This window comes from Vanessa cardui, chromosome 16 (genome assembly GCF_905220365.1).
Source record: "Vanessa cardui chromosome 16, ilVanCard2.1, whole genome shotgun sequence".
In the NCBI taxonomy this organism is placed as follows: Eukaryota; Metazoa; Arthropoda; class Insecta; order Lepidoptera; family Nymphalidae; genus Vanessa; species Vanessa cardui.
Genome location: NC_061138.1, coordinates 12457508 through 12482848, shown reverse-complemented (window position 1 = coordinate 12482848; position 25341 = coordinate 12457508). Strand labels below are relative to the sequence as shown.

Here is a 25341-nt window from a genome sequence, read left to right as displayed (position 1 = left end):
CTGTCTCGAATAAAATAATATTTTAATTTTGTGGTTTATTTGGTTATTAACATAATTTTCGATGTCGAAATTAAAATTAAGATCTTTTTTCAAAATATACTTTAAATATATATATTTTTTTAATAAAAATATACAACAAATCTTTTGATTTGAAAATTTATATCTTTTATAGGCTGGCATGCCTTGTTAACGTCAAATGTCGAGTGAGATTCATATTTGTCAATTGAAATTTTTGTATAGGTAATGTCATGTCACATTTTGTCGAGTGACTTAAATAGTAAAACTCAATAAACCTAGTTTGAAATGAGAATATTATTATAACCGCCTAAAGAGAATTAAAAAATACAAGCTACACTAAATCTACAATGAATTTCGGTGGCACTTTGAGAGTTAATAAATTCGCATGTTTTACATTAGGTTTTATTTTATTCCTCATAATTTATTGGCGTTCTGGAGGTGCTGGTTATCCCACTGACAAAAATGACTTAATAAATATAAAATCACTTTTAAAAGCGGCTATACATGCCGCTGAGCGAGGTGGAAAGAAAGTTATTGAGGGTAAAAACCATGAATTGAATATAAAAAGTAAAGGCAAGACGCTGGAGGGAGCGAACGACCCGGTTACCGATGCTGATTACGCATCGCATTGTGCTATGTACTATGGTCTGAAAAACACATTTCCAAAGTTAAATATAATATCCGAGGAGCACTCGAAGGATGATACGAGTTGTCAAAATCAAGATGTAATTGATATTGAAACAACTCCTACAGATCACAGAACAATAGATTACATGAATGACGAACATGTATTCGTTAAGGATGTTACGGTCTGGATTGATCCTCTGGACGCGACACAAGAATATACAGGTAACAAAATCTAACAGTATTGTTATTTTATTCTATTAATGAAGAAAAGCTTACACTAAAATATTTTTTTTTGTGTAAGCTTTATGATAAGATTTGTACTAGCTTAGTGACAAATGACAACAGTAAACGTAATGGACAACATTTAACATTATATTTTGATTAAATTGGTGTGACCTAGAAATATTTACCCATACATGATCTATTTATGTTTACTGTTACTTTTTTAAACCAAATTTTAAGAGCTTACAATTTTCATTGTCTTTTATAAAAAAAAAAACCATCATTATCAAAACAGACATTTTGTCCATAAGAGTTTTTGTTAGTGAATAACAATCGATTTTCCCTCATTAGCTTTTTTATATGAATATAATACCATTAATTTTAATTAAATTGTAAAGTTTTGTTAATATAATGATAAATGTTTTATGTTACAGAGGGTTTATATAAATATGTAACAACAATGGTATGTGTGGCAATCAATGGAGTACCAATTGTTGGTGTAATACATTACCCATTCCCGACCCGCACATACTGGGGTTGGTATACGAAGAAGACATCCAGCAACATTCCAGATATAGAACATGTAAGTCACAAGCAATATGAGCTATCATTATGTTTACAAATATATTATGTTATACCTACTATATACCTATAGTTCATTGCCAATTTTGTAAATCTAAGTATTGTATTTAATTCAATTTTATGTATTCCAAATATTAGTAGATAAAAGAAAAAGTATTAATGTCCATGTATTCATTTTCAGAAAGAAGAAAATAAAGAACAACCGAGAGTTGTAATATCGAGGTCTCATCCAGGTAAAGTTGCTGATATAGCTACAGAATCATTTGGACCTAAAACAGTTGTAACAAAAGCTGCGGGAGCTGGTGACAAAGTGATGGGAGTCATTAATGGTAACTTTGATATTTATCTCCATGCAACTGCTATCAAAAAGTGGGATTTATGTGCAGGTAACGCCATTATTAAGGCTGTTGATGGTAAAATGACCACTATCAAAGGTGCCGAGATAGACTACTCTCCTGATAGTGGTGTTAAAGTAACTGATGGTATCTTAGTAACAAGGTATGATCATGATTATTACTTGAGTAAGTTACCGAAATCTTTGACTGGTCAAACGTAATTGGTTAATTAGTTATTAGGATAAATAATCGAATTTAGCATATTGCATAGCAGATACTGTTTAAGATTTGTAATGGAAGTAACTGGGTTATATTTTTGAAATAGCATTTTTATTGATTTTCATATAAATTAATCATTATTTATTTATTCAATGAATAGTATATTTTAATAAACAACAGTTTTATTTAATAAGGACAGGTTAAAGTTCATCCAAGGTTGACTATTTTTGGCCAACTCAATATAGGTTTGAGACTATGGCTAAGTTAAAAAAAAAATATATTTTTCAAAAATTTGTATGTTAACAAAGATCTCGTTTTCTGTCTATATGAAAAGAAATATTTTTTAATTTTTTGTGCAATTTCGGTTGAATAACATAATATTTTTAATAATTACCTGTTGTAATTCATAATATTTATTTTAACATATTAAATTCCTGACGTTAATTTATTTTTGATGTTGAAAGTATTTTGAATATTTTTTTAAAGATATAACTTTATTTAATAAAAAGAAATAAAGTAGCCATCTATGGACTTGGCGAAATTTACAAGTATTTTGTTTGTTTTCAATCCACTACTATATATTGACTCAAATTTAATATTATATAAAGAATAATTTCTTTCAAAGAATTGTCATTTATATGTGTAACAATATTTAATATTGACACTGCAGGATATGTTAAAAGTTTGTCAAATGTACATAATTAGTTATAATACTATAATATGTTAAATTGTAAATAATTCTATCACTTTGGAGACTCTTTTGTAAAGTGAATTTATATAATTTTAAATATAATATCATAAATTATGGGTTGTAAATAAAATTTAATAATTTATTGCGTATGACTTTTAAATAATTTAGGTATTAATGTTAATACTTCCTCACAACCTTCTGGATTTTGTCAATATACTTAATGTAATCAGTTGTAACCTCATCATAATTTTTACTTTTTCTGCTTAAGAAGTCACCGATTGTTATTAAGCTTCTGATTGGTTACTTGCTCCGAGCCTGAGATGAAATTTTATTATAGGTTGTTACATATGCAGGTATAAAATATAAACATATAATTTTTATTGCATTTTGTACTACACTTGAACTTGACTTCTCAATACAATTTCATATATCTTGTACTTAAAATTTGTCGTTATGACTGACATATATCTAACCACTGTAATTATTGAAAGTACTATAAACAAAACTAAACTTATTATGTCATAATTATTGTTATAAAAACACTAACCAATGAAAATAAAAGTTTATGGTTTTATGTGAATAAGACTGACTGCAAAAGTTAAAGCTTGTTTTTAATCTGTTAATATAACTACTATGGTACTGCTACTTGCCATTCTGAATATGACTATATTTGAATTATAAATGTTCTTTATTTTCGAATTTTAAAGTATTTTTTACAATCTTTAACAAAGCAATGTGTATTGCCATTTTAAAAATATTAAGTTGATAATATAATTTTTTTTTTTAAATAAAATAATTTCCTTAGGTGATTCAAAAGCATAAGTATATTTGCATTTCATATAATTTTCGTAAGCATTATTACATTTATTGATTAATTGACACACCTTCCCAGATTATTGCAGTGTTTATTATTATATCACATACATATGAAATTTAATACGAAATTGAATAACTACAGGCATTAAAATTATTTAAAAAATAATCTTAGAACAGGCATCGACGATTTTTGTTATACATTTTAAAAATATAGCATTTTATAGTATAGTACATGTTATTACATCTGTTCAAGAGGGATAAGATTTGGTTTAGCAAAGAAATATTACATAAATAATATTTAAATTTAATTGTTATCGCTATTCTGGATTACATCAGACATGCTTACACTTATGTTTCTTGATAAAATTTTTTTTTAATTTAATTTATTTAATGATAATTTAGTTATTCAGTAAAATATTCTTTTCAATTTTTTTTTATATTTTGGAACATCAGTGTGTACATGTCTTCACAATTATTAGTTTATATTAAATAATAATTATTGCAGTACATTTAAAATTAATAAAAAAAAAAATCGTTAGGAAAAAATCTAGAATACAAAAATAAAATTATAATCAATTTATGGAAACAATAATAAAAACTAGGTACATTGTAATCAAATTTAAAATAAGTTTTGACAATGTACAGAGTAATAACTTAATTTGCCGCCTAAAAATAAACTTCAAATACGAATAGACCAGATTTCATTGTATATATGCAATAGTTATTTGCGTGCGAGCAACATTTCAGGAATAAATACTGTCTTATCGTAGGATTTACATTCTAAATATCGAAACAAAACCTTAGCCTCTTATTATACTGGCATTTTTACGCGCCATATATGCGGTGTATGCATGATTAACGTGACCATACTTTCCGATTTTGTGGGACAGCCTCGCTATTCAACTATACCTCAATTTCTTGAACCTCTTTTAAAATGTTCCACCGTAACGAATGAAATCGCCAAACGCGTATAAAATTAATATTAAACAATTCCATATACATAGCAGTGTCTTCTAAAACTATCCGATGCAAAAAAGCATAATGGTCAGGTTACTCAAAACGCATATATTACAAAAATACGCTATTTACGTCAGTGTAAAAAGGGCTTTGATTCTCAAAATAATAAAACAAGAATAATATTCGGGCTAATAATTTATTCACATGCTTCAATAATTTGTTATTCCATCAATCTACTTTATAACTACTCGGCTTGGCTCCGCTATTTAGCGAAATCGATAATTACAATATAGCATAAATATGTTATAATAGTTTTTATTTATTACCGAAATTATATAGTCAATTTATTTTATCTCAATATAATATAAAATTTTTGTCTTTTACAATACAGATCAATAATCAATTTGGTTTTAAATGACAGATAAAAAAAAGTCGTGTATAAATGTTATAAGATTGTTTATGGTCTGTGTCAAATTGGCCTCTAATGTACAATACCTTAAAACATAGACTACAAAATTGTTATATTAAGGATCGATTGTTTGACGTATAAATGTATGTTTAATACTTGTTAATTTTATAATTTATTTCACTAATTGTTCTTTGGTAACTTTTGTATTCGTTTTACCGATTTTTACAGGAATAAGGTTCAAATAGGAGGCACCATTTAGTATGAGTTATTTTCACTGACCGATTTTAAGGTAATTTTATCTTGTTAAATATCTTCATTAAATATTCAGAGTTGGAATGGTTTCTAAAATATCATCTTAGTATCCTCTCTTGACGATTAAGGTATGTACATTTTGGCCAATTGAAAAAAATACAGATACCAAAAATCATTTATTTATAAAATATTGAAATGAATGTATTTTTTTAATTTAATCATGTTATGAATGACTCTTAACAGTAAGTCTTTAAAAGCTAACATTTAGTTATTCGACCATATGGTAAAAATCTCGCAGTCTATTGAATGACGTTTTATAACTAATTGTTTTGCAATAAACATGTACATGTCCTACTCTTAAACATTGAAACAGGAAACGGATGAAGGAAAAGGACAGATATATTTACCTTCAACTTCCCAGACTTGTTATGCCGTACCGATACAAGTGATTAACGTGAAACGATGAAATAAACGTTTTGTCTATGACAGAGCATTGCACAGATGAAATAAACACAGATAATAAATCGATAGAGGGCAGCACACTAGCACAATAAACATCACACAGCTGATTCAATTTCGCACCATTGTCTAAGCCGCGGCACTCACTCGTATATACATATGTTATCATACTGTATCGATATAACACTTATCACATTATTAGATTTATCGTCCGTGCTCGATATAGCCGCGATGCGGTGTTAAACTGAGTCGTCTGAAAAAAAAAACAAATACAATTTAATACGTTCAAGTCGGTAATATCATAGAGGCTTTTGAATTAGTAATTTTTAAAGTTTATTTAAAGCTAACATCATGATCATGATTTTAGTCACGACGATCAATCTTAAGAATGATTAGCCAATTACGCAGAATAAATTATAGTGCGTTAAGTGTCAAAAGATGGTGTTTCTAAGATGGTTTCACTTAGGATAAAATTTTGTATGAAGGATTTGGTTTTTAAAATTAAAAAACACCCAATTATATATGATATAAATCGGTGTTTAGGCTTATGTTTATAGGTATAATACAGTCAGAGGACTCATCACAACAGAAGGGTGAAATTGAAGATGAAATTTGGACTATTCCATACCCAAAGGTGTAATTACAAAAAATCTTTAAAACATATTTTGAATTTTAACAGAAATTCGAAGAGTAGTTTTATATGATTATAATTTGCTACTGGCATTTCTAAATTAACGGTAAAAAATACGTTACATTTACAGATATAAATTTTGATACATTCAATCATTCATTTTGATGAAGTAAAAATTTAACGATACATTATAATATATAGAAAATATTTTATTTACATTACAAACATAATCACATCAGAAAAGTGTAAAGTAGCATGATTATTTTAAAGGCAAATATTTTTAATTTACAGACGATTCCATGGATTCGATTTAGCCTGGATTTCCTTATGTTAAGACTATGTGTTGCAAGTCTTACATTTTTAACTTGAAATTTAGAAAAGGTGAAGGGTTAAGTTTCGTTTGAAATTTTAAACAGTGCGGTTGAAATTCACGTTATCAAGTTAGAATAATTTTATGGAATATGAGCTACATTATGTTGAGTTAGATCTTCACTAAAACCTTTTTCATTAGCTTAATTGGATTGTTTATATGCTATATGATAAGAGGTTCTATCTCTAAGAGATCTATAAGAGAACTTTATATCTTAATTACTTTGATAAATACTTCTGTAGGTTGCAATCTGTGTTGCAGAACTATCGATAGTTTGAATATCGATAATATCGTTTTGATTAACACTATCGAATATCGATACGCTATTATCTCGAAATTCATTCGAAGACTATCGATAGCTCACAACTATCTATACTATTAAATTATTAATGTATAGTTGTTACCAATAGTATTGCTTATATATATTGTCGACAGTATCGACACGTGACAATGCTATCGATAGACTATTGATAGTAACCTGTATGTGTATTGCATCCGACGAAGATCAGACACATACATATCCCGCATTGAATCAGCGAACACACAGGGAACTACTACTTAGAAATATTTAAAATGACACACAAAGTTTTTAGATGTTTTATCATAACCAAACAATAAAAATATCTGTATATCTTTGCTGTTTCGATAAGATATGGAGGGTCAGGGAACTTTACACTGACATATTTATATTTTAGATTTCGTTCAGTTCCGTAATGCGGACACCATTTTTGATGGCCAGTAAAGATGAATAAATAAAGTATCGTAGTTTTTTAATGACAAAGGCGGACAAGTAAATGGGCCACCTTATGGTAAGTGGTCACCATTACCTATAGACAATGAAGCTGTAAGAAATATTAACTATTACTTGCGCTACCGACCTAGGTGACAAGGTTTTTAACAGGTATATTATTATTGACGTTTTGAATTTTCTGATACAAAAATCAATGACTTTAAATAATTTCCGTCATATTGTATTTGAAATATTCTAACAGCCTTAAATGCGTACTATCTTTTTTGCCTAAACTCTTAGAATTAATACTTACCAAACATTTAGGTTAAAGGTAAAAAATCGATATGAATGAATAGAAAATAGAAGCTCTACATACCGTGATACCACCATTTCGTTTTCTTAGGATTTTTGTTGCATGTTTTCACGTAAAAAGAATTATCCGGTGGCCGTTTCTGGAAGGAATGGAAATAATCATTTAATGACAAAATATAAAAGAAATAACTTATACAATTCCAATTATACTAAAAAAAATTACATTTTGGAAAAATATAAAATTTAATATAGCTTATGTGTATTCTAATGGGAGGTGTAAAATAATTTAAAGTCGGGTTTACGAGTAGTAGTGAACACTCGGGGGCAACAAACACTCCTAATTATTTTCTGAATACATTGAACTATTTAACAGACATTTCATTTAGTAAATTACAAGACATACATTTATTGACTAAAACTACGTAGGTATGTAATACTAAACATTGGAATTTAAATTGTTTCTTTAGAAATCACTATTGTGGAATACTCGGAGCTATATCCACGTAACTATGAATCCAGTCCTGTCAACACTCGAGTCGAGATGGCCCAGTGGGTAGAACGCGTGCATCTTAACTGATGATTGCGTATTCAAACCCAGGCAAGCACCGCTGTTTCATGTGCTTAATTTGTCTTTATAATTCATCTCGTGCTCAGCGGTGAAGGAAAACATCGTGAGGAAACCTGAATGTGACAAATTCATAGAAATTCTACCACATGTGCATTCCACCAACCCGCATTGGAACAGCTTGGTGGAATATGTTCCAAACCTTCTCCTCAAAGGGAGAGGAGGCCTTTAGCCCATCAGTGGGAATTTACAGGCTGTTGTTGTTGTTGCAACACTTGGGTCTATAAAAACAATATCCAATGCGTGTACTCACCTTCTCTTTACAGCTACTAAGCATGGATACTATAGATAGGCAGACGGATTGCACGGAGAGCGCCGGAGACCAGTCGTCCGTGAGTATGGAGAGGCAGATGTGGCCGTTTGAGTACACATGCGGGTGGACCGGGATGTTGTTACCAATGAATGTTACCTGGTGGACAATACAAATCGTGATGGTGATGCTGCGTACATACGTCATTGGTTGTGGTTATGGCGACGTCAATAATATACCAAGATTTTTAGTTTCATTGACACAGCCAGTAAGAAACCATTTGCAAAATATTACAAGAATCATCGAAAATGGTACATAATTTTTACTTAATGTGTTAGTGGATATGAGTTTACTTCTATTTGGCACCGATTCGTGAATATTAAAGGGTATCTGGTGAAACCTAGGAGTGAGCGTTTCAAATAATTACCTTATGTGCAATTCAAATTTGTCTTGCGATAGAGTATGTGTGAAGAAATAATACTTAAAGACATCAATTTATATTAGTTGTTAATGCATGGGATAAATAAGGAAATGAAATTTGTTATTAAATCCCACATTAATTAAAACAAAGAATAAGATATTGAACAGTTTATAGCAGAAAGAGAGAAAGAAAGAAAGTGAGGGAGAAATAGAAGGAAAGGAAAGATCGCCTGGAATAAAGCCTTTTCACTCACACCAGTTCACTCTATCGTAAGCCGCGTATAATGGTAGGTCCGCAAGACCCAGACTTGACACAGCCTGCTATTGATCTTTGTCTGTGCAACTTAGCAGCGCATGTAAAATTCGGTGTAAGAAAAGTGTGGACATTTGCATGAAAGATATATGAACTTATTTTCCAAAAAACCGAATAATATTTACTTTAAGACAAATTTACATCTGTTTTTTAAATGTTCGGTTAGTAGAAAAGGTATATTTGTTAATCTTATACAGAGAAAATATTTGACCTATATTTTTCTATTAGAACCAAGTTGGAATCGAATCCATTAAGTCAATTCAAGGGCACTGCGCCAAACGAATGCCAGTTTCACTTTTCACACTCTTCTAATGTATTTGATTCATAAAGCTGCATCCACACCGAGGTTATTTTTTATGGAGCATCTTATTAGTGGGCATTTAGGTTTGTTAAGAAACGTCTAACTTTTGAAAACAGTATCGTGGTAACAATCGGTAATAACTGTTGCAATATGTGGTAACAATCGATAATAACTGTTGCAATAATCACTTTAACTACCGTGTAATCTATGCGCGGTTTAACGTAAACGTCCGTTGAATGCGGCAAATGAAATCCACCATATCTAATATAGAATTAACTGTCAAGATAAAAACTAGAAGTTTGTGATCATATTACGTCGTATAATTAGCTTAAACTTCCTTTTTGTCTTATTTTGTTATTACATAGTTTAGGTCCGGAGAACGGGCGACCCGGTACCATATGGTAGGTGGTCCCACCGCCCATATGAATAGGACTTGTACGGAATATAAACTATCCTTAACATTACAAATGCCACCAAAACAACTGAGATGATGTTATGTCCCTTGTACCTGAAGTTACGCTTGCTCACTAACCCTTCAAATCAGAACACAAACAATATTCAGTATTGCTTTTTGATGTGAAATATTTCATTAATGTCTAGGAATATGTTTCAAATCTTCTCCACAAAGGGAGAGGAGGTCTTAGCCCAGCAGTGGAAAAATTTACAGGCTGTTGTCGTTGTTGGGTAGGTTAATTGGTATTATGGATGCGACGATGTTGAATCAACAAATAGCAAGAAGTGGTGGTGGAATAAAAGTTATCACGTTGGATTACGTTGTTCCACAAAAAGTAACCGCGGTGTGAATGCACCATAAGCGATGAACAAAGAACGTTCAGTCTCATTCGTTCGTTCACTCAACGATCTGAACCTTGAATTGATGGAGTTAAATTGACATTCTTATCTTGCATGTTAAATGTTACAACATAAAAACTATTGAGCGAAGAAACCAACACTTATTATGTCTAGTCGAATTGAGTTGAGAGCAAAAATCTAATACAAAGATTATGGGATAAAACCCGGACCCGGATTATACAGGGTTATAATTCGACGTATTCTTGTTAGGAGGCAATAGGGGTGACTATTTGCGATAATTTTAACCCCCATATGCATAGTGCAAAAGTGAACGACATAAGACTAATTTTATTTTTTACATAAAACGCGACAACCCTAAAACACAAGCAAACGAGGGCAACAACTACTTAATTTATAATAATATATCTGCTGTTTAAACTATCATGTACCATACATTGTTATTAATTAGGACAACTCTGTATATATCAGAGGTTGTAAATCTGACATTGTACATCCACGATCAGATATAAACACAACGGACAGACTTTTGAATGAGCGGAACTTCATTAATACACATATAATAGCTACCCGCCCGCTTTTATCCGAATAAAATAATAAAAAAGCAACGTAAAAAGAAATTTCATCGACGAAAAACCGACGACCTAACCTCGTAAACGCGAGTGAAGTCGCGGGAGGCAACTAGTTCGCAATAAAAAATAATATAAAGCTGTGATGGCACAGAACGTGTACATCTTAACCGATGATTGCGGGTTCAAACGCAGGCAAGCACCACTATATATATATATATATATGTGCTTAATTTGTGTTTATAATTCATCTCGTGCTCGGCGGCGGAAAACATCGTGAGGAAACCTGTATATGTCTGATTTCATCGAAAATTGCCACATGTGTTGGAATATGTTTCAAACCCTCTCCTTAATGGAAGAGGAGGCCTTATCCCAGCAGTGGGAAATTTACAGGCTGTTACTTTACTTTACCAATAATTTATCAACGTATTTATTTCACATATCATGTACCCATGGCACCATCAATCGAAGCCATGAAATCAATTCACATACGAGTGCTAATTGTAATGTCACGCCCCTTGTTGACGATTACAATCATCGAGGAATGATTTCAAGGTATAATTTATTTATTTATTTTAAGGAATAGGTTGGCGGACGAGCATATGGGCCACGTGATGGTAATTGGTCACCATCACCCATATACAATGACGCTGTAAGAAATATTAACTATTCCTTACATCGTCAATGTGCCACCAACCTTGGGAACTAAGATGTTATGTCCCTTGTGCCTGCAGTTACACTGGCTTAAATATACGTTCAGGTACTTCTCTTATATTTGGGCACACTTCCAACGATTGGGGTGCCAAAATTTTAACGAATTATTAAAAAAAAAAAACAATGTATGAGCAATTATTTTACAAATTAAAACATTGTCGAACTTTGCTATTTGTCGTCATCTTAATCACCTACTACGTGTGTGTAGTTGTATTATATACGAGCTGTGCCCGCGACCTTGTACGCGTTTGAATTTAACAAAAAAATAATATTATTGTAGCCTAAGTTACTCCCTATTATATCAGTTATCTGCCAGTGAAAGTCCCGTCAAAATCGGTCCAGTCGGAACAAACAGACAGACAGACGAACAAAAATTGAAAATAATGTTATTTTGGTATATGCACCGGCTATTTTAATATTACAAACAGACGCTCCAATTTTATTATGTGTATAGATGTATGTTTGTTGTCACGGGGTCTCCTGGGTGAACGCTATTGATTGTGTGCCGTTTATTTATTATTTATTTTCACAATATCTTTCGTTAAACTGAGAATTGCTTTTGTAAAGTGTTGCAATACCCTTATTTAAATTTGTAATCAAATGAAATCAATTTTATTCAAGTAAACTTCACAGTGAAGCGTTTTTGAATCGTTAATAATTAAATACTACAGCTTCTAGCTAAAGGCAAACTCGAGCCTAACTCCAGGTGTTTCTTTCTAAAAAGTACTCTTTTAATGAATAATACGATAAATTTATTAATTTAGTCTTAATAATCTTTTTAAATTTTGAAAATGGTAAATTGATTATACATATTTCCCGGTATCTTATTATATATACGAATCCCATTCGTTTGTAAGTAAATCACGCCAGAACGCTGATCTGAATGGAATTTGTCGCTGAGGTAGATTAAAGTCTGAACTGAAACTTTTTAATTCTTTATACCGGCGACCCCATTCCTCTTACAGAGGCAAAGTCACGGGCGGGCGACACAACGAAACATACTAAAGTATCTCGTGATAATAAGTACCTAATTTTTTTTCATATATTGTAGTACAGGCGGTTACTAGTCAAAGAAAGACTGCCCAGCCCAGTATAGATATGACAGAATTTTACTTGACATATAAAATCCAAAGCTGGATATTTCGCGTATTATAAAAACAAATTAAGCGCAAAATACATTGTACGATCAGGCCCTGGCGATACCTAGCTTAAGCTTTAAATCTCTAAAGAATGTTAAATTTCGTACTTTTGATTTAAAGTACAGTAATTTAATGTCTACGTATTGTTGTTAATTATGATTTATACAAATGCACTGAAATCTGATAGAACAATGAAGGTTATAACGATACCTTACTACTTAATTAAGTTTGTTAGTCATTTTCCACACAGAATAGTGCAGAACAGAATAATTTAGAAATGGCAACTAGAGTAATTTTGTATTAATTTGTTTTAGAAACACAGAATCACTAATTAAATAATTTAAGAAATAAAAAGGCAATATTCAAAGGATTGTAGTAGACTGTGACAATAGGCTCTATCAGAATATGATTTTGATCGTTGAATAATTTATAGGCAATACATATACATAGCCCTGTTTATCATCGTATCAATATTTGCTTTTATATTATTATAAATATTTATTCAACAATAATTTAAAGTGAACAATTTTATGTATAAAGGAAGAAATCCACGTGCATAGTGTTAATTTATTTGTTATTTTTAGGCCATATATTTTTTTAAATCAACCTAAAATTATAATTAATAATCAATTGTGATAAAAATAATTTTCTATAATCCTACAAAGCGATATAAACCTGATAAATAATTGTTATATACCATATAATATTATTTAGGTCATACATGGCATTTCTACTATATTCATTGGTCTGTGTTTACTAGCGACATTTCTCTGACGTTAGAAGTCTGTAATCAAGAATTGACAACATAATGAAGCACGCTTTGAATGCCAGATGTAACTACGCAATCAATGAGGAAGACACAATACGTAATACTTCTTTACTGTTAATTGAGTATAGAAATTGAGCTCCTATTTATTTAAAGTAAATACTGACTCTATTGTAACTACTCAGAAGGAATACATAACACTATTAAAGATGCTTTGTAAGGATAGATTTGTAAATGTGTAATTGTTAAATTATGGTCTATGAAACACAATTTTGGTCATCCGCAATATAATCCTACTTAACCTTCATATTTTATTTTATTAATAGTTAATTACAGCTACTTAATGTCTAAAGCTGGTGCACAACCAATCAACCGAGACAAATTGTAACTTTTTTGTGATAAATTTGACGTAGATCACTCATCATTATGATTACATTTATTAAAAAAGTTTCTATATGAACAACCAAAACAAGGCTAAAACCTCTTTTAAGGGGATTAATTTAAAAAAATATATATATATATGTATAATTGTTGACGTATATAACATTACACGTGTATTTATTTGTTAGGGTGGGCGGTCATCTAATTTCATTGTTATAATCGGATCACGTCACACAACATGTGTGTGCGTTTAACTTACATGGGCATTCTTTAATTCAGGTGCGTTTTAAACATTGTAACTTTATACGAAGTTATAACTATAATATTACCAGTATCTACTAAATCCCGCAAAACTTTGAGGTCATTCAAATATTTTTTGGGTAATTCGAAACCTATGACAGTTTGTGCTTTGCATTTCATTGTAAACCGCTATTCATATCGACGCCAAACCTTTCATAAATGGAATTTAATGTCAATTAGTTGTATGTAGAATACCTACTGTTCTTTAAACGGACAGTAAGTTTTTACCGCTCACTAATATTAAATCTTTGTTAAATCGCAATCAAGAATCCTCTTTAATTTTCTGAACATCTATGATAAGAGGTCTCAGGAGAAAAGGAGACCATAACCGATTTTCTATACGCAGCTATCGTGAAATAATCACTGGGACAAAAGTCGACGTACGCTATTAATATATAAGATAAATCCGAAAGTTTGTCTGTCTGTTAGGTTTTCACAGCAAAACTTAACGGAATTGAATGAAGTTTGGTTTGAGGCACGCTTGAAACCCAAGGAAGGACATGAACTACAATCAATCACCTGACGACAAAATCCTGAATAAGAAGAAATAATCTCCAAAACCTTGCATCAAATTAATTTTTGTTCAAGACTACATATACCACGCTATTATAGAGGGCATTGAACTTATGTGTAGTTACATGTAGTAAAATAAATTACATAAGCTGTAAGTTAATACGAATATAATCGGAATAGAAGCATAAAAATAAAGATTAACGAGACAGTTTCGTTTTTGTACAAAGTGGATTAGACCGGCACAAGTTAATTAGGGACGTACGAATAAATCTTGCCGTTGATATAACTACGATTGTATGTTTGTATGTTATCTTAATTGCTTTAAAAAACAAAACCGATGGTTCGACCTTAATTATACGCGTTTTACAAGATAACAATGCATTAATATTAATTATTTTTTTATAACATTTCAATTTTTTCTTAGTCAATCAAACGCCCTTGGATATTATGTAATTAAGAAGTACAAATATTTACAGCCAAATAAGGATATTATTTATAAAGAGACGACTCACGTCCAGCTTCTGGAATTTTTGTCAAAGTTTAAATAGCCTAGCTAAATAATGAGCGCTCATTGGTCAGTGGTAGATGTCATTGACCAATGACAATCTAGATTTTTATTAAGTGAGTTAAATATTATTGAGATTTTTACAACATAAACAGGTCCAATGTATAGGCAATAATATAATGGTAATACTCTTGATACTCTGTTTGTGATTTTCATTTACTCAAAAATACACTACTGTGCGAACCAATTTCAGGACTTGACCTTAGGACGAGTAGGATAAGGACATTAGAATAGAACTTTTATACACACGTAATAGATTTGTTATTAGAATTTTGCTTTCAAAATTAAATCATTGATTGCATTTCAAAAAGGTTTTTCAAATGAGGTACAATTAATAAATATGTATGCATTTAGTCATCTCACGCACACTATTACAACTTGCAAGCACGCGCGTCACTCACTAATACTAATGCAAGCCTATAATATTAATTTAACGTGGAGGTATTATCATTTTGGACTAGAGATGTTGAGTCCAATATCACAGGAAAGAAAAAAAAGCGAAGAACTTTCATCGAATATCTATTAAGACGATCTCCATGGTCGAGTGGCGTGTACACCGGTTTTCATGGGTACGGTACTCCGAGAGTCCTGGGTTCGATTCCCGGCTTAGTCGATGTAGACTATCATTAGTTTTCTATGTGGCCTTGGGTGTTTGTGGGTGTTTGTGGTAGCGTCGTTCTTCTGATTCTCTTCTGATTCTCCATAACACAAGTGCTTTAGCTACTTACATTGGGGTTCAGAGTAATGTATGTGATGTTGTCTCATATTTATTTATATTTATTTACTATTGTTGATTCGAATATCTTAGTTCGCTTTGGGCTGGGTTACATTTATGTCATTAATATCTAGTGAAAACCTTTCTCTCGAGGCGAGTCGATCTTGAGGTAGAAACGAATATCTCAGGTAAGTTAAAAACCTAATCATATTTGTGTGATACAAGTCACTATTTACATCATTTGATATAAAATCTATTTACTTATCAAGCTAATTTAGAGTGGAAATGGCAGAAAAGCATCGATCTCGAAAATTAAAGTAATTATTTTAAAAGTTTTTCAGCACTGTTATATCTGTTATACGAGTCTCGGTAAGCGTAATGCAGGACGACCTCCGACCCGCTGGTCTGACGACATTCGGAGGATCGCCAGTGGAGGCAGGATGAGGGAAGCAAAGAACCGAGCAGCGTGGCGCGCTCTGGAGAAGGTCTATGTTCAACAGTGGACAGCAAAAGGCTGATGATAAATATGATACTATTTGGGAATGAAACGATCGCCTCCTGACTATTTCATCTCATATTGAATTGTATGTTTATATATGAGACAAAAGAAAAACCCCGCTGAGTTTCCTTCGCCAGTTCTTCTCAGGTCAGGGTATTTTCCTTTCCGACCCGGTGGTAGTGTTTCAATTGACCATCAATAAGAAAGTGTAATGCTTCTATATTGAATAAAGTTATTTGAGTTTGAGTTTTGAGTATAACCAGTTGTCTAGTGTATAAAAGTAGGAATTAAAAAGTCGATACTTTCATCCTTTAGTCACGATAATCAGGTGATACAGTGTGCTCACGTTTAATATCCGACGTTGATAGGGATATTCTGTCAGAAATTACATTGAATCTCACTCGTAAAATATTAACCTACGTTAATACTTAATTTCATGCCTGCATCCAATATTTAACTGGTTATTTGACTGGTTTTTAAAATCCATTTTATATTATTTAATAGAAGTTAAGGAACCCAGTAAAAGTTGATTTTTTTTATTTCTAATACATATTTGCCGAAAAATATCATATTAAAAATTCTATATTTAAATAGCGCGCAAAAACGCTACTAGGACAATATGGCGCTGCAATGGGGTAGGTGACGTCACTTTCCTGTATTTTAATCTGTGGTACATATAGTAGAAAAGCAAGGTTAACAAGAAAGTGACTTCATTATAAGCCCGGCCAATCAGGAGCGTTTTGTGTCACGTGACAAACGTTTGAAAAATTGCATTTTTATTGATGGATTTTTGAATAAATTAAGTATCATTTTCAACTTTCGTTAGTAAATAACCATTTTTAAACTCATAATATACACTGATTACAATAATTCACAATTTATTTTTCGCATTGTCAAATAGCCTATTCTGACGATCGATTTCTGGTTTGAGTTTCGAGTTTTTTCTTTCTTGTAAAGTGAATAAGACGGAAAACGGTTAGCATTGATTGAGGTCAATCTGTTTATTTAAGTTCATTTTAACACATGATTCAGCTTTATATTAATAACGCGTTAGTCATGATAATCTCTTGATACAAAGCTCATGTTTTATATCGGGATAAGTAATGTACCTTTCAAATATGAAATGTGGTTCATACAAAACGGTTTTCGTGAAATTTACTTTGATGAAATAAGTACATCACAACACCACTACATAGTATGAAACAAAGTTTCTCCGTCCGTATATCCCTTTGTATGCTTAAATCTTTAAAACTACTTATCGAATTTTGATGCGGTTTTCCTAATAGATAGAGTGATTCGAGAGGAAGGTTTTTGTATATATTATATGTACAATATAGTAAAAAAACACTGATAATTTAAAGATGAATGTAATGTCGTGAAATAATAAATATATTTAGTATCAGTACTGCATCCGTGCGAAGGGTTGCTAGTCTAAATAATATAACTAAACAAGTTTTGCTTACTATAGCACCTAATAATAGGTTATATAAATACGGCCTTGAGAATAACGGACGATTTAAAATATAGCCTAATTTTTGGTAACATTAAATTGACACGTGTAAATAAATGCTAATACCTTTTGACCGCAGTAGAAGATCAAGTACAGATTAAGAATTGTTTGACTAAATTTATTTGCGGGTACACGTAAATTTGTTATTTTTTGGCTCACCTCACCCTTGCTGTATGTATAGTATTCGACAGATTAATACTAAGAGTATATAGGCTGTAAAAAAAAATCCTTTCGAATGTTTCAGACAATTTTGACGGTAATTATTATAACAATTTATAGGATCCTAGTATGAAGATTGGTTAACATCTTAGGTCAATTGTCAAATTTTACGAGTGAGATACGAAGTGAATTCTTACAGAAGCGTATTGCTTCATTATATGCTTGATAAAAGCCAGACAGTTGAACACATAAATATTTGGCTGTATACGAAAGGTTGAAATCCCAATATCTGCTAACTACGGTACAAAAAGACATGCTCTCCTTTTAAAATAAATATTGAAAAATAAGACTATTTTCGAATTTCACATAACGCATAGGCAATGATATTTGAAGACATTGTATATGATGTTATTAATTTTGATGAAACTAATTAAAACTAATTATTAAACATTTATATTACTTTAAAAAGTTTCATCAAGCCCCACTTACATATATCATTAATTCTAATAATGGCGTCTGTTTTGTATGTCGACTATATTCATTACATATTTACCTCATATGTTACATCCCAAAATTATTAGAAAAAGGCTATTATCACACCGAGGCATTTGCATACGGTAGCGAAAGTATATCTCTTTCTTCCTTACACAATTTATATATACCTGTCCTTATCGGTTTAAACGAGGCGTGCGAAAGCGTCGGTGTGAAAGCGCCGTTAATGTAGCAATATCGCTTATTAGATTAATGGATCGAACGTTTAGAGTGTTAAGATACGAGATGCCTTAAGATACGTGTGATGAATGTACGGAGATAAAACATTTTAACATTACCTCTGGAGAATCGAATGGATATTTGTTTGTGAATTTGAACTGAAGTACGAATTTTTCACCCTCATACAGCGTGCCGGGCACTCCTTCCATATGAACTGTCCATCTGAAACAAAAAAAAAGTTGTTAGAAAAAAAGAAAAAAGTTTGCAATTCAGTGCATGTGACATCTTTTACGCAAAAGTGCAGAATTTTACTATTCTAATTGCAAGTCTTTGTATTGAAATTGCAAAACAATAAAACGAAAATATAAACAAATATATATGTAAGGAAATTGTTTTTTGTCTGTTATGTGCCTGACTAAAAAGTCCATTTAGTCAACAATTACATTACAACACTTATAAGAGAAGATGCTTATCGAAGCCTTTACTACATAGTAAATATGATGGTTAATATGTATGTATTCATAATATATTATTACACGTCAAATTACTTTTAGTCCAATAAATTAATCAATAACCTCTACATATATGTAGATACTCTAATATATGCCTTTTATCATCAAAATCCTTAGTTACATATTATGATACGAGATAATACACAGCTTATAACAGAGTATTGAAATATAATACGTTATCAAGGGCCTACAAAAATACGACTTCAATATCGCGTATAAAATATATCCTAAAGCATAGTTCTAATACTATTGCTTGTCATACGCGATCTTAGACCAATCTATATAATCTATAATAAAATTGGAGTGTCTGTTTTTAATATTAAAATAGTCCCTTTCTTACTCAATGCCTATGTATGTATACACGGTACATATACCAAAATAACATTTTTTACAGTTTTTGTCTGACTGTTTGTTCCGGCTAATCTCTCGAACGACTGGACTAATATTGACGGGACTTTCACTGGCAGATAACTGATATAATAAGGAGTAACTTAGGCTAAAATAATATTTTTTTTTGTTAAATTCAAACGCGTACAAGGTCGCGGGCAGAGTTAGTACAAAAATAAAGACGAACGTTTCATTAAAGGCGTTCAATTAGGCACACAGCTTTGCAGTGAAGTATCACTTGCAATGTCGTGTGCGTTATTAGAGACACGTACCTAATTAGTTCACACGCACAATGTTGTGAACTAATTATGTGTCTTATGTGTCTTATGTACGTGTAATAAAAATGATACGGGTTTTAATATAAACCACATTCTCGAAAAACACCAGAAAATCAATTAGACGTTTTTTTTTCTTTTTGGAAAAGAGGTTGTTTTATACGGCTAACAGTCGAATGAACTGGTAGCAATCGTTACGTCAGGAAAATGCGTTATGGCGACCAGACGACCTTACCCCCTCTTTCTCTCTCTCCTTCTATTATATACGGTTTTATATAAAATTATATTTTAGTATTGTTTTTATCACAAGTTATTTTACTGTGTCGACTATTAAATACATAATACAAAGTGAAAACAATTTCGTTCCAACTTCCCGCGACACCTATTAGTATCATTACCATTGGATTGTATTTTAAAACAATAAAATACATAATATATAAACTTTAGCGCGTCCGAGTTGCACTAGATCTTTCCTTGAAATGAGAAGTATTTCACGGTCAGTACAAGACGGCAAGTTCATATGTTATAAGAGATGTGTATATTTGTAGTATTTTTATATCGATACATAAAAAAATAGATTTAAAACTAGGCGACATTGATGTTTTTTCTGGCAAATCTCAAACCACACACATAAAAGGCGATCAGTTAAATCCTTCACATACGATTAGATGAGAAAACGTCCTTATTTTTACGTCCACGAGTAATGTATCCAAATATAACTTGTTATTTATATTGCGCCAATATTAGCTCGCACAAACAGTTGATTCGTATACAGCGTCCGTAGTAAACATTGAACTATTTTAAATCTTCATAACACAACAAATGTAAACAGACCGTACATGAAATTAATTTTAATCTGATAATATTAATACATGATATATGGCTGTAGGAGAAACCTTTGGATATTATAAATAAAATTTGCCAAGCGAAATACTACACAGATTATTTACCAGTCATAAGTTATTTAAAAAAAAAGGGGACAAGTGCGAGTTGAACTCGCGTAAAGAGGGTTCCGTACGATGTTAATATCTCCTAAAATATTGGTCGTAAAATGCAAACCGATTCAACAAAACTTAACATTGGAGTTAAAAAATATGTACTCCCATACATTCCACCTGCAAATGTAAGTTGGTACGCACAATATCGAGTGATTTACCATGTTATTTTAATATCATGGACTTCTTATAGGTTTTCCTATAATCTATAAGGAGAAAAGTAATTTCTGTATTTTTTTCAAAATTTTAAGTTCAGTAGTTTCGGAGATAAGGGGGGGGGGGGGGATGGTCAATTTTCGTCTATTTTCTTGATTAACTTGGAAACTATTTATTTTAAAATTACAAAAAAATACGTTTAAGATCTTCTCAACAAGACCTTTCATTTGATATGCCTCAGTATGCAGTTTGCAGTTTTCAGAAAGAATTTTTTTTTTAATTTTCCCCTTCCCCCCCAAAAATGACCCCCATATACAGATTTCATCTGCTCACGTCACACCTCTGTATTTGGGTTACATGAATTGATATGTGTACCAAATTTCAACTTAATCGGTCTAATAGATTCGGAGATAATTAACTGTAAGCGACGGACGGACAGACACACGAGTGATCCTATAAGGGTTCCGTTTTTGTATTCAGACTTACGGAACCCTAAAAAGTAAGTTATGTTTACAGCCTTTTTTATTCTGACAGACAAAATGGATATGCATTTCTAGATATATGTAGTTAACCGAACCAAAACTTAGATTTGCAATAACTACGGCATTTCACCTTAGGGCTTAATTCATTTTTGTGATTCAAATACTTGGACCTCCAAAAGAAATGATCCATTTCGCAAAAACTTAATCTTTATCACCAGAAAACGAATAAAATAAGTATGCTATTTGCTATGATAAAGATTAAAACCGTTAAGCAAAACGCCCAGGAACTAGAGATGAATATTGTCCTTTTTTTATTATCATCCTTTACAGAAAATACATGTAAGTATGACCGTCAAATATTTAGACGAAGATCAAAAGTATCAAAACGTCTTAGAAAATAAAAAGAATGAACGTCAGATATGAGGTCAGACGGAACTGTTTATAAAAAAGGTTACTGCCCGTTGAATCTGACAGCGAGGAACAATAGGAAAGGCGAGTTGATATTTTAAAGAGCCACTTTCATAAGGCTGAGTGGGAATTTCATTTGTCTGATTTGTGACTAAGAAAAAAAGTCGATGCATAGTCAATCATCATGTTTTCTTCTTAAGTTAGTATAAAATAATTTCATTTATTAGTAAATGATTACATTATTCGAATGAATTAACAGGTCACTGAAGTTAAGCTCAGCAAACAAATAAAGCGATTGGATCAGTTTCCAATATACCTGATCGTGGTTGACCAATTTTTGGACGAAATCAAAACGGCCGGAAGATATCAAAAATTTCATTCAGAAAATATAAATCTATAGCAAAGGGCCAAAAATTTCTAGCATATTTAGGAAGATTATGGAATTCCATTTTGGTAATATTAAGGAAATGCAATTGAATTTATTTACATTGTATTAGTACCTGGCTTACAAATGATTGTAATCGATCACAATTGGCCATAGTTATTGGTACTGCATAGAGATGTTCCCTATTCCTCATAAAACTAAAAAAAAAACTAAAAAATACACCACTTGCATGGTTCAAACCTGTGCATGTCAGTATCGAGCATTACTGTTTGGTGGTACAATAACATATAATTAAGACATAAAGATCATGAGAAAAGTATGTAGCGTATCAAACATCAAATACACTTATATTTAAGCCATAAAGATCATGTGGATTCTTCACCAATGGAAGGATTGCAGGAGAACATTTTAGATAAAAAAATAATGAGTAATTGTCCCGCTTTACCCTATCTCAAACATAACCTCTTTAGAACATTAGTATAGATTTATTACATGTTAACTAAATAAATCAAAGAAATAAGTTTTACATATAACTTTACCAACTCTATTAGCACTTCCCTATAGACAATATTATATAATAAAACCCATCAACATACTTTATGTTTAAAGTTGGGTGCATACAAACAATGTTAATCACAATTTTTTGTTTAAAGCAGGAAGCTAAAACACCTATTTTCATTTAAAAAATTATAAATAATACTTTTAACATTAAAAATATGCTTTTTAAAAGTAATATAAATAAGTAATCATTTTATTCCTAATTTCAAAGCATTATTGAAAATAATCCCTATCTAAAAAGTTATTTCCATACATAATATAAGAAGAAATTACTAATATTCCTATTTACCCCTTCTTTTATATTTGTGTTAGAAGTAGCTATATAGTAGCCCAAGGAATAATGAATCATTTAGGTGACATAATTATTTATCTATATAGATAAAGATAGGTAATTGTGTAAACCAGATACAACAAGCTTTTACAATAAATTAAATACAAACATAATCAATAGGCAAATGATAACAATCAGTCTGGTGGATAAGGGCTTAGTATAGTCTCAGCAGACTACATTTTTTAAATATTATAATTTTTTTTACTACAAATAGGCAAAGACAAGACAGTTCAGTATCTGTACCTCCTTTGTTTGTTAGTCAATTTTTTTTTTAATTTATCAGCTGTTAGGGGAGCTTTAGTGTTATCAATATGATTAAATACCTCTTTTTACCTTAAATTTTTTATAATGATTGTGGTTGAATATTGCTACTAATGAAACAATTATTGAATTATTAATGTGCCCACATTGACATTGTCAAACTTATAGATTGATAATGTGCAGCCATCCGTGGGATGTTGTTTTGAATTTAGTGCCAGTAGCTATTTTAAAATGTCAAGTTTAATGTATGGCAATGATTTTATGATTGCTCGTATGATACCTATTTGGTTAATTATTTTATTTATTGAAGTTATTCTGGCATTTTTTATATATAAAAAAAACAGTGAAAGTTTCAGTTATTACATAGTAATCCATAAATAAATATACAACACGCAAATTCAATTATTTTTTGTTTTGAATGTATAGTTAATTTTACATATGAAATATAATAATATTCACAAATTTTAAGGCTTTTGTTATGATCATTAATGTGACTGTCTCTTTCTTATTAAATGCAATTACACCTGAAGTAATATATGATACAGTCTACAAAGGATTATGAACTATTATAACAATAGTAGTTCTATTTGAACAACATTTAATAAAGATAATGGTAAGTCAGATCTTTGCAAAAAAATAAATATCATATACCCTCATTTTTAGATTATATTTTATGCTTTATACTGTAGATAAGAATTTGCAATAAAGGTTTATTTATTTATATTATATTATTCAGGATAAGTTTGTTATCAAGACCAGATTTAATTCATTTCAATGTATCAATGAAAATTTATCATTTAATAATGTCCAATCAAATGCACACATGACATAAAGGAAACTGTTTCAGAATATATTACTTCATATTAATTGTGTATTCTATAGGATTACTATTGGATTCCTAAGATTATTTCTTATTAGACCACTTGGGAATCATTTTGTTAAATGTTGATATCTTTATCTTATTTTAAAAAAAGAACAGTCAATCAAGATTGCTGCATTTAAGGGTCGTTTTTGTTGGGCGGCAAAAAGATTTTCTAGGTATCCAGATATTGAATGGGGGGCGTTAAGTAGCATATAAATTATTTAGACAACTTGAAAACTCCTTCTTTTTAAGGATATTTCTGGAATAACGGATCAACGATGATAAAATGGGTCACTTACAATGTCAGATTTTGGCTGGCCTGATCTCCGTCCACAGTAACACCCGGTGGAGGTTCCTTCATTAACGACATGAGTTCTTTTTGCAAACGTCGCTGCAACAATAAATAAAAAAACTTACCTATTGCTGAGATTATAAACTTTTAAAAAATAAACATATATTTTAACAACACAACAATAGAAATCCTGACAAGAAATCTACGAAGAAAACTGTCACAACAGTTACGTATAATATTTTATTACATTACTTGGGTGTTGTAAATGTCACTTAAAGACAATTCGCAACGAAATGCTACACATTTTTGAAATGCAAAATATTTTAGAAATACAAAATTCATCGTATTATTTTTTAATTAACTTTACAAACCTCCGACGGGGACATAGCCGCCATTGTACAAATTTAGACGACTAAAGTTGCCATGTAATACATTAAATTAAATATTTTCATTTTATGAAAATGACGTTTGCAGTTTATTTGCAATTTCTGAATACAAAGAAAAGTAAACGAAAAAAAACATCTTTTGATAAAACGTAACTTTAACG

The 25341-nt window shown here is 31.0% G+C and overlaps 2 protein-coding genes across 3 annotated transcripts; one reads left to right on the top strand and one right to left on the bottom strand.

Annotated features, from left to right (window-relative positions):
• Nucleotides 1–262: 262 nt before the first annotated feature.
• On the top strand, nucleotides 263–2312 carry LOC124536130 (putative inositol monophosphatase 3). The gene is made up of 3 exons (XM_047112587.1): nucleotides 263–867; nucleotides 1302–1450; nucleotides 1631–2312. The coding sequence occupies exons 1-3, from the start codon at nucleotides 366–368 to the stop codon at nucleotides 2003–2005; spliced, it is 1026 nt and encodes a 341-aa protein (XP_046968543.1). The 5' UTR covers nucleotides 263–365; the 3' UTR covers nucleotides 2006–2312.
• Nucleotides 2313–3517: 1205 nt separating this feature from the next.
• Nucleotides 3518–25248, bottom strand: LOC124536115 (ubiquitin-conjugating enzyme E2 W). 2 transcript variants are annotated; one of them, XM_047112564.1, is made up of 6 exons: nucleotides 25166–25248; nucleotides 24802–24893; nucleotides 19010–19112; nucleotides 8509–8664; nucleotides 7695–7770; nucleotides 3518–5840 (listed from the first exon to the last, which is right to left on the bottom strand). In XM_047112564.1, the coding sequence occupies exons 1-6, from the start codon at nucleotides 25187–25189 to the stop codon at nucleotides 5827–5829; spliced, it is 465 nt and encodes a 154-aa protein (XP_046968520.1). In that variant the 5' UTR covers nucleotides 25190–25248; the 3' UTR covers nucleotides 3518–5826. The 2 variants fall into 2 exon arrangements, with proteins under 2 accessions (XP_046968520.1, XP_046968519.1); XM_047112563.1 differs by lacking the exon at nucleotides 25166–25248 and adding an exon at nucleotides 25047–25156.
• Nucleotides 25249–25341: the final 93 nt, after the last annotated feature.

What these genes read in the sequence shown, in the direction of transcription:
- LOC124536130 (XM_047112587.1), top strand. Translation starts at nt 366, where the DNA reads ATGAATTTCGGTGGCACTTTGAGAGTTAATAAATTCGCATGTTTTACA. An exon ending in CGCGACACAAGAATATACAG is followed by an intron (nt 868 to 1,301) that starts GTAACAAAATCT and finishes TTTATGTTACAG; the next exon opens with AGGGTTTATATAAATATGTA. An exon ending in ACATTCCAGATATAGAACAT is followed by an intron (nt 1,451 to 1,630) that starts GTAAGTCACAAG and finishes ATTCATTTTCAG; the next exon opens with AAAGAAGAAAATAAAGAACA.
- LOC124536115 (XM_047112563.1), bottom strand. Translation starts at nt 25,136, where the DNA reads ATGAATTTTGTATTTCTAAAATATTTTGCATTTCAAAAATGTGTAGCA. An exon ending in GTGACATTTACAACACCCAA is followed by an intron (nt 24,894 to 25,046) that starts GTAATGTAATAA and finishes TTATTGTTGCAG; the next exon opens with CGACGTTTGCAAAAAGAACT. An exon ending in ATCCATTCGATTCTCCAGAG is followed by an intron (nt 8,665 to 19,009) that starts GTAATGTTAAAA and finishes ATTGTCCACCAG; the next exon opens with GTAACATTCATTGGTAACAA.